At 45.9% G+C, this 16,044-nt stretch overlaps 1 protein-coding gene across 2 annotated transcripts in view; it reads right to left on the bottom strand.

The window, feature by feature from the left end:
* The window catches only part of ECI2 (enoyl-CoA delta isomerase 2), a 63,442-nt gene extending 47,669 nt beyond the window's left edge, over positions 1-15,773 (bottom strand). The window contains exon 1 of one of the 2 annotated variants that reach the window (XM_073332146.2): positions 15,520-15,773. In XM_073332146.2, the coding sequence (XP_073188247.2) occupies positions 15,520-15,773 (254 nt within the window). The remainder of the gene's footprint in view (positions 1-15,519) is intronic. The other variant, XM_073332150.2, reaches the window with a different exon arrangement.
* Between the last annotated feature and the right edge of the window lie 271 nt (positions 15,774-16,044).

Raw genomic sequence — 16,044 nt, 5'->3', positions numbered from 1 at the left:
CCAGTTCCCTCAGCCTCTCCTCATAACTCATGTATTCCAGTCCCCTAATCATTTTTGTTGCCCTCCGCTGGACTCTTTCCAATTTTTCCACATCCTTCTCGTAGTGTGGGGCCCAAAACTGGACACAGTACTCCAGATGAGGCCTCACCAGTGTCAAATAGAGGGGAATGATCACGTCCCTCGATCTGCTGGCAATGCCCCTACTTATACATCCCAAAATGCCATTGGCCTTCTTGGCAACAAGGGCACACTGTTGACTCATATCCAGCTTCTCGTCCACTGTAACCCCTAGGTCCTTTTCTGCAGAACTGCTGCCGAGCCATTCGGTCCCTAGTCTCTAGCGGTGCATTGGATTCTTCCGTCCTAAGTGCAGCACTCTGCACTTGTCCTTGTTGAACCTCATCAGATTTCTTTTGGCCCAATCCTCCAATTTGTCTAGGTCCCTCTGTATCCTATCCCTACGCTCCAGCGTACCTACCTCTCCTCCTAGTTTAGTGTCATCTGCAAATTTGCTGAGGGTGCAATCTACACCATCCTCCAGATCATTTATGAAGATATTGAACAAAATCAGCTCCAGGACCGACCCTTGGGGCACTCCACTTGATACCGAACCATTGATCACTACCCGTTGAGCCCGACAATCTAGCCAGCTTTCTATCCACCTTATAATCCATTCATCCAGCCCATACTTCTTTAACTTGCTGGCAAGAATACTGTGGGAGACCGTGTCAAAAGCTTTGCTAAAGTCAAGGAACAACATGTCCACTGCTTTCCCTTCATCCACAGAGCCAGTTATCTCGTCATAGAAGGCAATTAGATTAGTCAGGCATGACTTGCCCTTGGTGAATCCATGCTGACTGTTCCTGATCACTTTCCTCTCCTCTAAGTGCTTCAGAATTGATTCCTTGAGGACCTGCTTCATGATTTTTCCAGGGACTGAGGTGAGGCTGACTGGCCTGTAGTTCCCAGGATCCTCCTTCTTCCCTTTTTTAAAGATGGGCACTACATTAGCCTTTTTCCAGTCGTCCAGGACTCCCCCGATCGCCATGAGTTTTCAAAGATAATGGCCAAGATAATGAGGACTGTGTCTCTAGCAGGCTAAAAGAAAGGAGCAGGGGAGCAAGGGAGAGTTCCTGGTGGACTGCAGGGATTGCGCAGCTGAGTGCCCTGAGGCAAGGGCGAAGAAGGTGCTGGGGCCATGGGAATCACAGCAGGAGGCTGCTATCCACAGGGTCCCTGGGCTGGGACTCAGAGAAGTGGGTGGGCCAGGGTCCCCCTGCCCTCCATTTGCCACTGAGGAAGTGGCATGATTATTGGACTGAGACACTAACCCCTGGAAGTGGGGGGAACACAGATGATGACACAGCTGTAGGGCTGAGTGACAAAGAGGGTGCTATGGTGCCTCAGGCTGTGAGAGGGGCTACAGGCAAATGCAGTGACAGTGTGCAAGCCGCAGACTGGGGGCACTGGCCTCAAGCTAATCCCCAGAGCAACCAAGAGGAGGCGCCAGCCCGGTGGTGAGTGACATTCCCCACCTTATTCAGAGAATGGACAGCTATTTGATATTTCTTTTTATCCTCAACACTGAATGTGTGGCCCCAGGCTTTATTTAATGGACACCATCCAAATCCTGCATTGAATACAAAATTATTAATTTTCACGAGTGTTTCTCTCATGTTCTCATAGTATGAGTACTTCAGAAACATTAATGCATTTATCTTCACAACACTTATCTTCTGTGAGATTAAGTTGTGTTATTATCTCCATTTTACAGATGTGGAACGGATGTGAAATTAAGGTCAAAAGTATCCACTAAATTTTGGTGCCCAGCTTGAGACATCCAAGGCCTGACTTTTCAGAGTATTTAGAATTTTTACAGCACTATACATGTTCAAAGCACAGCCCTAATCAACTTCAGTTGCGGTTTTAAGTGCTCAGCGCTTGTGCAAATCTGATCTCGTGTCTCCCAGGAGTCCTCAGTTTCTACAATTCCAGGTTCTGTGAGGGAATGTGTTCTATCCGTGGTTATAGACTTTTCTTCCCTCCACTGTGCCTATTCACCATCACCCCACCCTTCCTCCCGTTCCTGAAAATAACTATTACATAGGGAGCTGCTAACCTAATGTACAGAATGACTTGCAAAATGAAAAACCCCAGTGAATGCATGACCAAATGGTTTTGGTTTTTTTTTTTTTTTAATTCAAGAGAAATGTGAGAAGACATACGAAAGCATAGAGACAGCAACACACAGAGGAGACACAGTGAATATTCAGAAAAGACTAAAAACCTCCTGCAATTCACATTCTAATATAATGCTTGGGCACAAAATATTGGTATGTGAGATAAATATACATACTTCATACTATTCCTTATAACTAAGGAAAACAATCCAGCCAAAAAGAAAATGGAGGAGAAGAATGAATAGCAGTCAGGGGAAAAGAGAAACTAATTAAAAAAACCTGACATCAGTTTTGTTTTCTGATCAAATTAATTGAATTAATTTTAAAAAAGCTAAATCACCAGAAACAATTAAACTCAAACTTTCAAAGTCTCCCCCAGCTCACTTGCTAATAATGCAAATGGCAGCTGCATTCCTTCGATCAACTTGTGTCCTTTGTTACAGTTAAGCAACCCCACAATAGTCAGTGAGATCGCATGGGCTAACAGACAGCATGACTGACTGACCCTCAAATCCTAAACTACATCAGACTGGGATTCCTACGGGAATTATCCAAAATTAGCAGCTTCCAGACCATTCACCATGCAGGAGAAAGTGAACTATCTATTTCTAAAACTTGTTTTGAAAGCATGTTTTTAAGATAGACTCCGACAATAAAGGATGCAGACTGTTAATACAGCACTTTGAGCCTGATTCCGCCCTTCTCATCTACATCCTGCACACCCACTAAGGGTATATCTACACTGGAAGTGTAATTTCCAGCTCACGTAGGCCTGGTCTACACTGGGGGGCAGGGATCGATCTAAGATACGCAAATTCAGCTACAAGAATAGTGTAGCTGAAGTCGAGGTATCTTAGATTGGTTTAGAATCACTTACTTCGCATCCTCGCAGTGCCGGATCGATGGCCGCTGCTCCCCCGTCGACTCCGCTTCCACCTCTCGCCCTGGTGGAGTTCCGGAGTCGACAGCAGAGCGATCAGGGATCTACTTATTGCGTCTACACTAGACGCGATAAATCGATCCCCGATAGATCAATCACTACCCACCGATCCGGCAGGTAGTGTAGATGTGGCCGTAGACATACCTATGCTTGCTCTGATTCAGCTACCTCATGTAAAAAACAAGTGTAGCCGCAGCAGCACTAGCAGCAAGAGAGGCTAGCCACCTGCCTATGTGCCTAGGGTCCTGGATAGGATCATACTTGGGGAAGCTAGGCCATCCAGCTCATCGCACTGCTGCGGCTACACCTCTATTTTAGGGTACTAGTTCAATCAAAGAAAGTGCAGGTACGTCTGCTTGAGCAGAAAATTACACCGTCCAACTCCAGTGTATTATCCAAGCCCTTATTATGGTTGCATATTTAGAGCGACAACTTCTTAAATAACCCACAATTTCCCTCATCTCATGCCAGCTGATCAAATAATTGGTCCTATCAGTGTTCATAATATAGTTTAAAGTAATTAAAATCATGTTCTTCACTAAGAATAGAGTTTGAAAGTTTGTAAAATAAAAGTCCAAGAACAATCTTGCCTACACAATCTCTTCAGTTTCCCACCACCCTCTCTGCACAGTACATATTCTCAAACCCAAATCCTCATTAAAATTATATTGGACTGTACCATATGGGACTGCTTTGCTATTGATGAAGATACCAATTTCTGAGCAAAGAATCTCATTGTATTTTGAAAGATTGGACTATCTCCCAACATATGAAACATACAAGGACATTTAAGCAACTATTTATAGAGAACCAGATTATACTCATTGTTCCTCAAGGCCCTTCCCCTGAGACCCTTACATCATAAAATAAGCAACTGAAACATATTAGATAAGAAGTCATGGCTACACGTTTGAACCCAAATACTGCAAACACTTATATATATGCTTAACTTCACACATGCAAGTAGTCCCACTGACTTTAGTCGATTGAAGCCATAGCAATTTCCCCCATCACCACTCCTGCTCCTTCTTAAAAAAAATGAAATTACAAAAACAGCTCTCCAACTGCCAGTACTGTGCATTTATGGCTCCGCACAAGTTAAACACATTAGACAAAGAGTTTTTTGGAAGGACAGAGAAAGATAAATGCTTTACTCATCTAATGACCATCCCTACTTTATCTGAACAAGTCATATAGAAACGTGCTGTGTAATTCTAGTAAGTATTTCATTACAATTTTAAGATGACTCAGTTTGTGCTCCATCCTTGGAATGGGATAAGTGAATATGTAGTTGTTTTTACATTTGTCAGGGTTCCCTCCCCACTCTGAACTCTGCGGTACAGATGTGGGGACCCACATGAAAGACCCCCTAAGCTTATTTCTGCCAGCTTAAGTTAAAAACTTCCCCAAGGCACAAGTGAGTTAGACAAAGATTCAGGAAAAGGACCACTTGGAGTTTCTGTTTCCCTAAAACATCCCCCTAAACCCCTTCACCCCTTTTCCTGGGGAGGCTTGAGAATAATATACCAACCAAATCGGTTAACAAGGTGAGCACAGGCCAGCCCCTTGGGTTTTTAGGACACTAAAAACCAATCAGGTTCTTAAAAACAGAACTTTATTATAAAAACAAAATAAAAGAAGCACCTCTGTAAAATCAGGATGGAAGGTAATTTTACAGATAATCAGATTCAAAACACAGAGGATTCCCCTCTAGGCAAAACTTCAAAGTTACAAAAAAAGGGATAAATGTCCCTCTTAGCACAGGGAAAATTCACAAACTAAAACAAAAGATACTCTAACGCATTTCCTTGCTATTATTTACTATTTCTGAAGTTTATATGTATCTTTCAGTAGGAGCTGGATTACTTGTTTGGTCTCTCTCTGTCTCCGGAGAGAACACAAAAACCCAAAACAAAAACCTTCCCCCATAGATTTGAAAGTATCTTCTCCCCTTATTGGTCCTTTTGGTCAGGTGCCAACCAGGTTATCTGAGCTTCTCAGCCCTTTATAGGTAAAGGAGGGATTTTATGCTACCCTTAGCTGTATGTTTATGACAATGTTATTTAGAGTCATGTAGCTGACACAATTAAACTTTGGATCAAATGTGCCCTGATGCTTGTTTGGGGACATACAGTGTCATTTACTTTTGGTATTTTGATATGCCTTTTCATTAAGGCTCTATTTAAAAAACAAAAAAACAAAACCATAAGCTACTGACTTAGGCAAACTGATACAAAAACATACTATATAACAAAACAAAACTATGGAGCAAAGAAAATAGGCACTACAATGGAAAAGATTTTCCCCAACTCTAATCCTTATAATGACCTTGAAATCTAGAAAGGAATCTATCTGATCTGGGCTTTCAGACAATGTTTCTAATGTATGGAAACACATAGAATGAGAGGTTTCAGAATAGCAGCCGTTTTAGGGTATGTCTACACTACGAAATTAGGTCGAATTTATAGAAGTCGTTTTTTTAGAAATCGGTTTTATATATTCGAGTGTGTGTGTCCCCACAGAAAATGCTCTAAGTGCATTAACTTGGCGGAGTACTTCCACAGTACCGAGGCTAGAGTCGACTTCCGGAGCATTGCACTGTGGATAGCTATCCCACAGTTCCCGCAGTCTCCGCTGCCCATTGGAATTCTGGGTTGAGATCCCAATGTCTGATGGGGCTAAAACATTGTCGCGGGTGGTTCTGGGTACATATCGTCAGGCCCCCCGTTCCCTCCCTCCCTCCCTCCGTGAAAGCAAGGACAGACAATCGTTTCGCGCCTTTTTTCCTGAGTTACCTGTGCAGATGCCATACCACAGCAAGCATGGAGCCCACTCAGCTCACTGTCATCGTATGTCTCCTGGGTGCTGGCAGATGCGGTACTGCATTGCTACACAGTAGCAGCAACCCATCACCTTGTGGCAGCAGACGGTGCAATAGGAGTGGTAGCCGTCATCGTCATGTCCGAGGTGCTCCTGACCATGTCGGCCAGAAGCGCCTGGGCAGACATGGGCGCAGGGACTAAATTTGGAGTGACTTGATCAACTCATTCTCTTTAGTCCTTCAGCAGTCCTATTGAACCATCTTATGGTGAGCAGCCAGGCGATATGGATTGCTCGCAGTCGTATTGTACCATCTTCTGCCAGGCAGGCAAGAGATGAGGATGGCTAGCAGTCCTATTGTACCATCTTCTGCCGAGCAGCCCTGAGATGTGGATGGCATGCAGTCCTTCTGCACCGTCTGCTGCCAGCCAAAGATGTAAAAGATAGATGGAGTGGATCAAAACAAGAAATAGACCAGATTTGTTTTGTACTCATTTGCTTCTCCCCATCCCCAGTCTAGGGGACTCATTCCTCTAGGTCACACTGCAGTCACTCACAGAGAAGGTGCAGCGAGGTAAATCTAGCCATGTATCAATCAGAGGCCAGACTAACCTCCTTGTTGCAATAAGAACAATAACTTAGATGCACCATTTCTTATTGGAACCCTCCATGAAGTCCTGATTGAAATACTCCTTGATGTAAAGCCACCTCCTTTGTTGATTTTAGCTCCCTGAAACCAACCCTGTAAGCCATGTTATCAGTCGCCCCTCCCTCCGTCAGAGCAACGGCAGACAATCATTCCACGCCTTTTTTCTGTGCGAACGCCATACCAAGGCAAGCATGGAGGTCGCTCAGCTCACTTTGGCAATTAGGAGCACATTAAACACCACATGCATTATCCAGCAGTATTCCAGCACCAGAACCTGGCAGAGCGATACCGGGCGAGTAGGAGACGTCAGCGCAGTCACGTGAGTGATCAGGACATGGACACAGATTTCTCTGAAAGCATGGGCCCTGCCAATGCATGCATCATGGTGCTAATGGGGCAGGTTCATGCTGCGGAACGCCGATTCTGGGCTCGGGAAACAAGCACAGACTGGTGGGACCGCATAGTGTTGCAGGTCTGGGACGATTCCCAGTGGCTGCAAAACTTTCGCATGCGTAAGGGCACTTTCATGGAACTTTGTGACTTGCTTTCCCCTGCCCTGAGGTGCATGAATACCAAGATGAGAGCAGCCCTCACAGTTGAGAAGCGAGTGGCGATAGCCCTGTGGAAGCTTGCAACACCAGACAGCTACCGGTCAGTCGGGAATCAATTTGGAGTGGGCAAATCTACTGTGGGGGCTGCTGTGATGCAAGTAGCCAACGCAATCAAAGATCTGCTGATATCAAGGGTAGTGACCCTGGGAAATGTGCAGGTCATAGTGGATGGCTTTGCTGCAATGGGATTCCCTAACTGTGGTGGGGCCATAGACGGAACCCATATTCCTATCTTGGCACCGGAGCACCAAGCCGGCGAGTACATAAACCGCAAGGGGTACTTTTCGATAGTGCTGCAAGCTCTGGTGGATCACAAGGGATGCTTCACCAACATCAACGTGGGATGGCTGGGAAAGGTACATGATGCTCGCATCTTCAGGAACTCTGGTCTGTTTCAAAAGCTGCAGGAAGGGACTTTATTCCCAGACCAGAAAATAACTGTTGGGGATGTTGAAATGCCTATATGTATCCTTGGGGACCCAGCCTACCCCTTAATGCCATGGCTCATGAAGCCGTACACAGGCAGCCTGGACAGTAGTCAGGAGCTGTTCAACTACAGGCTGAGCAAGTGCAGAATGGTGGTAGAATGTGCATTTGGACATTTAAAGGCGCGCTGGCGCAGTTTTCTGACTCGCTTAGACCTCAGCGAAACCAATATTCCCACTGTTATTACTGCTTGCTGTGCGGTCCACAATATCTGTGAGAGTAAGGGGGAGACGTTTATGGCAGGGTGGGAGACTGAGGCAAATCGCCTGGCTGCTCGTTACGCGCAGCCAGACACCAGGGTGGTTAGAAGAGCACAGGAGGGCGCGGTACGCATCAGAGAAGCTTTGAAAACCAGTTTCATGACTGGCCAGGCTACAGTGTGAAAGTTCTCTTTGTTTCTCCTTGATGAAACCCCCCGCCACTTGGTTCACTGTACTTCCCTGTAAGCTAACCACCCTCCCTTCTTCCCTTCGATCACCGCTTGCAGAGGCAATAAAGTCATTGTTGCTTCACATTCATGCATTCTTTATTCATTCATCACACAAATAGGGGGATGACTACCAAGGTAGCCCAGGAGGAGTGGTGGAGGAGGGAAGGAAAATGCCACACAGCACTTTAAAAGTTTACAACTTTAAAATTTATGGAATGCCAGCCTTCTGTTTTATGGGCAATCCTCTGTGGTGGAGTGGTTGGTTGGCCGGAGGCCCTCCCACCACGTTCTTGGGCGTCTGGGTGTGGAGGCTATGGAACTTGGGGAGGAGGGCGGTTGGTTACAGAGGGGCTGCAGTGGCAGTCTGTGCTCCAGCTGCCTTTGCTGCAGCTCAACCATACACTGGAGCATACTGGTTTGGTCCTCCAGCAGCCTCAGCATTGAATCCTGCCTCCTCTCATCACGCTGCCGCCACATTTCAGCTTCAGCCCTCTCTTCAGCCCGCCACTTACTCTCTTCAGCCCGCCACCTCTCCTCCCGGTCATTTTGTGCTTTCCTGCACTCTGACATTATTTGCCTCCACGCATTCGTCTGTGCTATGTCAGTGTGGGAGGACAGCATGAGCTCAGAGAACATTTCATCACGAGTGCGTTTTTTTTTCTTCCTAATTTTCACTAGCCTCTGGGAAAGAGAAGATCCTGTGATCATTGAAACACATGCAGCTGGTGGAGAAAAAAAAAGGGACAGCGGTGTTTAAAAAGACACATTTATAAAACAGTGGCTACACTCTTTCAGGGTAAACCTTGCTGTTAACATTACATACATAGCACATGTGCTTTCGTTACAAGGTCTCATTTTGCCTCCCCCCACCGCATGGCTACCCCCTCCCTCCTCCCCGTGGCTAACAGCGGGGAACATTTCTGTTCAGCCATAGGCAAACAGCCCAGCAGGAACGGGCTTCTCTGACAGGTTTCAGAGTAACAGCCGTGTTAGTCTGTATTCGCAAAAAGAAAAGGAGTACTTGTGGCACCTTAGAGACTAACCAATTTATTTGAGCATGAGCTTTCGTGAGCTACAGCTCACTTCATCAGATGCATATGAAGTGAGCTGTAGCTCACGAAAGCTCATGCTCAAATAAATTGGTTAGTCTCTAAGGTGCCACAAGGGCTTCTCTGAGTGTCCCCTGAAGAAAAGCACCCTATTTGAACCAGGTGACCATGAATGATATCTCACTCTCCTGAGGATAACACAGAGAGATAAAGAACGGATGTTTTTTGAACGCCAGCAAACATACACTGCAATGCTTTGTTGTACAATGATTTCCGAGTACGTGTTACTGGCCTGGAGTGGTAAAGTGTCCTACCATGGAGGACGCAATAAGGCTGCCCTCCCCAGAAACCTTTTGCAAAGGCTTTGGGAGTACATCCAGGAGAGCCGCGAATGCCAGGGCAAATTAATCCTTTCACATGCTTGCTTTTAAACCATGTATAGTATTTTAAAAGGTACACTCACCGGAGGTCCCTTCTCCACCTGCCAGGTCCAGGAGGCAGCCTTGGGTGGGTTCAGGGGGTACTGGCTCCAGGTCCAGGGTGAGAAACAGTTCCTGGCTGTCGGGAAAACCGGTTTCTCCGCTTGCTTGCTGTGAGCTATCATCTTCTTCGTCCCCAAAACCTGCTTCCGTGTTGCCTCCATCTCCATTGAAGGAGTCAAACAACAAGGCTGGGGTAGCGGTGTCTGAACCCCCTAAAATGGCATGCAGCTCATCATAGAAGCGGCATGTTTGGGCCTCTGACCCGGAGCGGCCGTTTGCCTCTGTGGTTTTCTGGTAGGCTTGCCTCAGCTCCTTAAGTTTCACGCAGCACTGCTTTGAGTCCCTGTTATGGCCTCTGTCCTTCATGCCCTGGGAGATTTTGACAAAGGTTTTGGCATTTCGAAAACTGGAACGGAGTTCTGATAGCACGGATTCCTCTCCCCATACAGCGATCAGATCCCGTACCTCCCGTTCAGTCCATGCTGGAGCTCTTTTGCGATTCTGGGACTCCATCATGGTCACCTATGCTGATGAGCTCTGCATGGTCACCTGCAGCTTGCCACGCTGGCCAAACAGGAAATGAGATTCAAAAGTTCGCAGTTCTTTTCCAGTGCATCTGAGTGGAGAGTGCTGTCCAGAGCGGTCATAATGGAGCACTCTGGGATAGCTCCCGGAGGCCAATACCGTCGAATTGTGTCCACAGTACCCCTAATTCGACCCGGCAAGGCCGATTTTAGCGCAAATCCACTTGTCAGGGGTGGAGTATGGAAATCGATTTTAAGAGCCCTTTAAGTTGAAATAAAGGGCTTCATCGTGTGGACGGGTGCAGGTTTACATTGATTTAATGCTGCTAAATTCGACCTAAAGTCCTAGTGTAGACCAGGGCTTAGTCTGTATTCGCAAAAAGAAAAGGAGTACTAGTGGCACCTTAGAGACTGAGAGAGTAACATTTAAAATACTAGTAAATGTTACTAAGTGACAAGTGTATCACACTTACCTTATCACCTACAAAACCCAAGCACTAAAGATCAAGGAAATTAATAGACCTAAATCTTATAGTGCCCCAAAACTCTAATTAACTTCTATCAAATAGAAATACATATTTCATCACAATACCCCTGCTGACTTCAGTGGAAGCAGGATTGGCCCCTTAGTATATCCAATGACTGTACTGTTATGGGATGCGTTAAATTAAACCATTTTGTGGCTGGTGGGTGTAACTGCCGCTCTCCATTAGAAACAGTTAAATTCCTTTATGAAATAATTGTTGTCTCCAAATCAAAGGACAGGCACATGTCACCACTCAGAACAAAGGCACACCTGAGGCCACTCAGGAATTTGAACTATGCAAGCAGAGTGCTCCCTAGGTATCCTGGAGTGTGGGGGGGAAACATGTGCGTGAGAAAGCGAGAATGACACAACGGGCAGACTGTCACAGCCTGGACAAGCATAGTGTGGTGCTGGCTAAGAGTTTCTTTGCTTACAGCTTCAAGGAAAAAACAGGATTTTGTACATTCCTTTGTTTGTACAAACAAACAAGATTGCATCAAAGGTACCCGACTCCACCCTCAATTTCTCCCCCTAAGAAGACCAACCTGCAAGACCCCATATTTTTGGCTAGCCACTCAGGCCAAAAAGGGTAACACCATACTTCTTTACTGGTCCCTTCACAGTGGGGATGGAAGATTGGTCTGTCATAAGAATTGTAGATAGGTGGGACAAACTTTCTAGCTCATATCAACTGGGGTTATTAGCGATAAGGACAGAGTGGAGGAAGACCAAGGGACATGTGGATAGGAGGAGGTTGTGACAGAATAATATCCTGGACAAACCTTACTTAATTGAGTTAAGCCTTATTCAATTGAGCTTAATATCTTTACATTTTAATACAATTAATTTTCATCTCTGTGTCATTGTATTTCCATGAGAAGAGTAAACAGGAGAACAACAGGCAGGGGTGATTAGTTAAATTCACTCAGGTTGTAATATCTCCAGAGAAACTCTACTCCCTGGAAAGATCCACATATACTAGTTCAAACTGGATTCTCCAGAGACCAATAAACGATTTTTGGATAAATAGCCTGGTTTTAAACTGGCTCAGGGCCTTCTTCCTGATCCAGCAAATGGACAAAACCTCTGGTATGAAAGACCCTAGACCTTAGAGTAGGGTTGGAAGGACTTGGCCTACTGAGGTTCATAAAACTGGGTACTTTTTCTGAGCTGAAGCTGTGTTGAACTTGTTATCACAAAGGAAATCCCTTGGGCAGGGTACTGAAGGATTGCTCCTGCCAGAGCCCATGTTAGAACTGGGATGATGCATGCCAATAAGCTTATATCAGAACTATGCAGCCTAGAAATAGTTGGTCAGAAGGAAGTGGGACATGAGTCTCACCAAAGAAATGCAATGGGTGGGGAGCTGAAAGCCTGACAGTGGTGCCCTTGCTGGAGCCCCAGGGGAAATACTGGTGCAGTTGGTCTGAACTGTTATATGGATGGCCTCTATCCAGGGGTGGCTCATCAGCTTAAGCAAGTGAGGCACAGCTTAACCAAAGAATTCAGAAGCCAATTCCCAAAAGCTACATTTTTGTGTATATAAAGATTAAGGACAGTTATTTTTTTTATTTATATATACATATATCCAGAAGAAGCACTTGTGATTGGATTTAAATTCATGTTACTCACACCCTCTCCATCTCCGTAATGCCAAAAAAATGTAGTGCTGTGGATGAGGCTCAAATCACAGTATAGGTAGTAGTGCCTCAAAGCTGCCTTGTAACTATGGCAACTAACCCTGCTGAGGAGCCACTTTGAGGGCACTGTTGTGCTAGCCAGGGCTTGCAGGGTTGCAGAAGTTAAGGCAGTTCTGCCAGAATGGATGCAGGGTTCCCTCCCAGCACTGATACAGTGGAAATGCAGGGGGGCTACCTACACCACTGAGGGGCCTAAGACACAAGGATACAAGTCGCAGGGGAAGCTGTAGACATCCTGGGTTGGCAAATTAGAGACTCCCGGCCAGGATTACAAAGAACCCAGTGAGCCCCTGGCTGTGGGGGGAGGCCACCCCACTGCTGAACAATTCCTGCCCTGGGACGGCTCCCACACTCCTGGCTGGTGAGAGAGTGCTATATGACAGCAGAGTTGCAGAGGGCTCCCTGCACAACCACAGGGCCAGTGACACTGGACATCTGCAAATGCAATGGGGAGGCTGCTGCCTTGGAAGGGCAGAACAAAGGCACTCCCCCTTCCAGGCCAGGACTGCAAGGAGGAACGTGTATATTGGAATGTCAGAGTTTGTGATAGGTGCCTCACCTGTCAATCGCCAGCTGCCACTAACTGAATCCCAGCTGAAAGGAGCAGCAGAGTGGATAGTCCCCAGCAGACAGCGAAGAATGAACGAGACAGAAAAATAGGTTTGTGAGCTTGACTGTTGGGATGATTTTGATATAGGTCAACATGTGTTGATCAAATGCCTCAGAGGGGAGGATACCAGGCCCAAACCTTTTGTCAAGTCAAAGCTGATAAAGGATACACAAAAAACAGCCACATTTTTGGCGTGCTATTAATGTCATATGAGCCAAAAAAAAGCTACCAAAGCTGAACTCAGCTGTTTTACAGCAGAGCAATTAACTATTTTTTTTTAAAAAGTACCTTTGAGAGATGATTCAAGTCACCAAATTAGAATCTGGATTTCAAGCACTTCAGTGTTCAGAAGTATTTGGATCTGAAATTTTAGTTCAAGCTTATGTATTGTATAACTATTACAGTGCTTTAATATCTTTTTTAAACTTGACAGGCACATTTCAAATGAAGGTTTTTTTCAATCAACGTAATGGATTTACCCTCTCACATGCACATGTCTGAAGATGACGAAAATATCTACCAACAAATTGTTTCCCTCGGGTGCTCCTGGCTGCAATGTAATAGTTTATCTTGTTTGGAGTGTCAGAAGCCTCAAATTTCTCCCCGGAACCCATTTTACTTGCTCACTCCATCCTTGTATATCATGCTCTCTATGTAGACACATCATATGGGAGAACTTGACAGAGCACTATTGGAGCTGAATTGTCAATTAGAACAAGATGATAAAGGTCACAAGATCAAGTAGCTTACAGATTTACTCAGCTTGCCCCATAGTAAGTGCTCATATAAACAAACACTGACAGCCTATTTTGCCTGTTACTACTTGGAGCACTTCTGTCATTGAGGATTATGTGCTATCTTTAGAAAAGATCAGCAGATCTCCTTTGAATTATTCAACAGTGGAATTACTGGTTTAAAATAAACCAGTTTTGAAATAAAGAACCAGGTTCTCTCTGAAAATTTACAACTTTAAAATATTGTGGATCTGTGACTTTCATTCAGCACTCTCTGAAAATCTTTTAGAACTTAAAGGGACACTTTGGGGTAAAAATCTGTTTTTAAAATCAGTTGATATTACTAAAAAACCAAATTCATTCAAAAAGAAAAGGAGTACTTATGGCACCTTAGAGACTAACCAATTTATTTGAGCATAAGCTTTCGTGAGCTACAGCTCCCATCCGATGAAGTGAGCTGTAGCTCACGAAAGCTTATGCTCAAATAAATTGGTTAGTCTCTAAGGTTCCACAAGTACTCCTTTTCTTTTTGCGAATACAGACTAACATGGCTGTTACTCTGAAACAAATTCATTCACTACTAATACTATTTGGCAATTCATTCAGCCTTGATGAAGAAAAGACTTATCAGTTTCACTTTCTGGTTCTCACAAGCAACCACAATACTGCAGGTTTTTTGGTTACTAACTCTTTACAAGACAGTTTTTAAATCTTCACTGAACAAGAAGTGTTCGAGTTCCAAATACTGCAACTATTTATACATATGCTAAACTTTAAGAATGAAATTAATTCCACAACCTCAGTGGGACTACTTGCATGTTTATCTTTAAGCATGTAAATATTTGAAAAAGACCTAACATGTTCATGCCACTTTAAAAGTTTATAAAATTTCTATTATATTTTCTCTCTAACACTGACAGCAACTGTATCACTGCAGAGAAGAGAACATGTGAGACAGCTTGTGACCCCTAGAGCTGTTTATATTAACTAAACACTGGGAATAAACACAACTTGATAGCAAGACTATTACTTTTAACTTAGAAAGATAACATGTCTTAAATGACAAAGAAGTGGTTAAAATTCAACAGGACTCTTTTGTAATAAAAAATGACCCTGCAGCCTGCAAAATAAATTGAGGGAATGAACTGAGCAAAAACAATTTTTCTGGCAGCAGAAAACGCCTATTAGCCTATGTGTGAAAAGTGAGACGCTAAAACAAGAGTTACCTAGCTCTGCAGGAGGAAGAAGTTTGTTACACGTTAACATCAGCACTAGAATTTTTCTTCAAAGGCCAACCCTGGCCAAAGCCAGCAGAAGTGACTGTCACTGATGCCTCACTGTAAGGATGCCTGTTGCCAATACATAGACCACCCGGACCCTTTCCCCTCCCTGCTGGGCTCTCTGGCCCCTATTGTTCCCTAGTTCTCCCTCTCCTTGGGAGTAGCTGGGTGTTCTCAGGGACTGGGGTGGGTGGCATGTCCTGTAGGGTGGGACCCTGGAGGAGGGAGCTGGAGCTTGCACAGGACCTCACAGCCATGCCCACAGTGGGGGGAGGGCAGGGAGGCTCCATGTTATTCTGCACAGGCCCCCGAGGGGCGCCCCTGCCTGTGAAACCTTCCACTCCTAACCAGGAGCCAGCCAGGCGCTGGACTGGGGTTTTCGGCGGGTCCCGCCTCGCAGCAGGCTAACAGGACGCCCTTGCTCGCTCTGTCAGTGCCCAGCCCCCTTCCCTCCCAGCCCGGGAGCTCCAGCCTCCCTGGCGCCCCGCAGCCGCTCACCTTGCCCCACAGACCGGGCGCAGCCGCAAGCTCCGGGCCAAGCGGAAGGCGGCGGCGGCGGCGGCGGCAGCTGCCATGCAGAAGCCTGGCGCAGAGAGCAGCCAAGCGAGCTCCGGCTCGTCGGAGGCGGCTGCAGGACAAGGCCCCGGGGGAGGAGCCGCTGCCACCGCCTCCTTCCCTGTCCTGCGGGGCGCGCCTGGCAGGGGGCGCCTGGGAGCGGGCTGCCTGTGGGCGTGAGGGGCGGCGTGTGACATGTGAGGCAGGCATGGGGGTGAATGAGGTACAGACACTGTGTGTGTGTGTGAGAGAGAGAATTTGCCTCTGAGAGGGGCAGTGAAGCTGTGGGGAGAGGAGAGATTGTGTGTATGGGGAGAAGTGTGAGCGAGAGAGACGCCAGTGTTGGCAGCGGTTTCAATAGTGACTTTAACCCCATTTAGTAGAGTTGGGACTTCGCCGTCAGATTTTTGTGTGGCAGAAAATGCAGCATCCACCGGAGTGAAATGTGCGGTGCAAGAGCAGTTCTGC

Source organism: Lepidochelys kempii, chromosome 2 (genome assembly GCF_965140285.1).
Source record: "Lepidochelys kempii isolate rLepKem1 chromosome 2, rLepKem1.hap1, whole genome shotgun sequence".
In the NCBI taxonomy this organism is placed as follows: domain Eukaryota; kingdom Metazoa; phylum Chordata; order Testudines; family Cheloniidae; genus Lepidochelys; species Lepidochelys kempii.
This window is presented reverse-complemented; position numbering and strand designations above follow the sequence as displayed.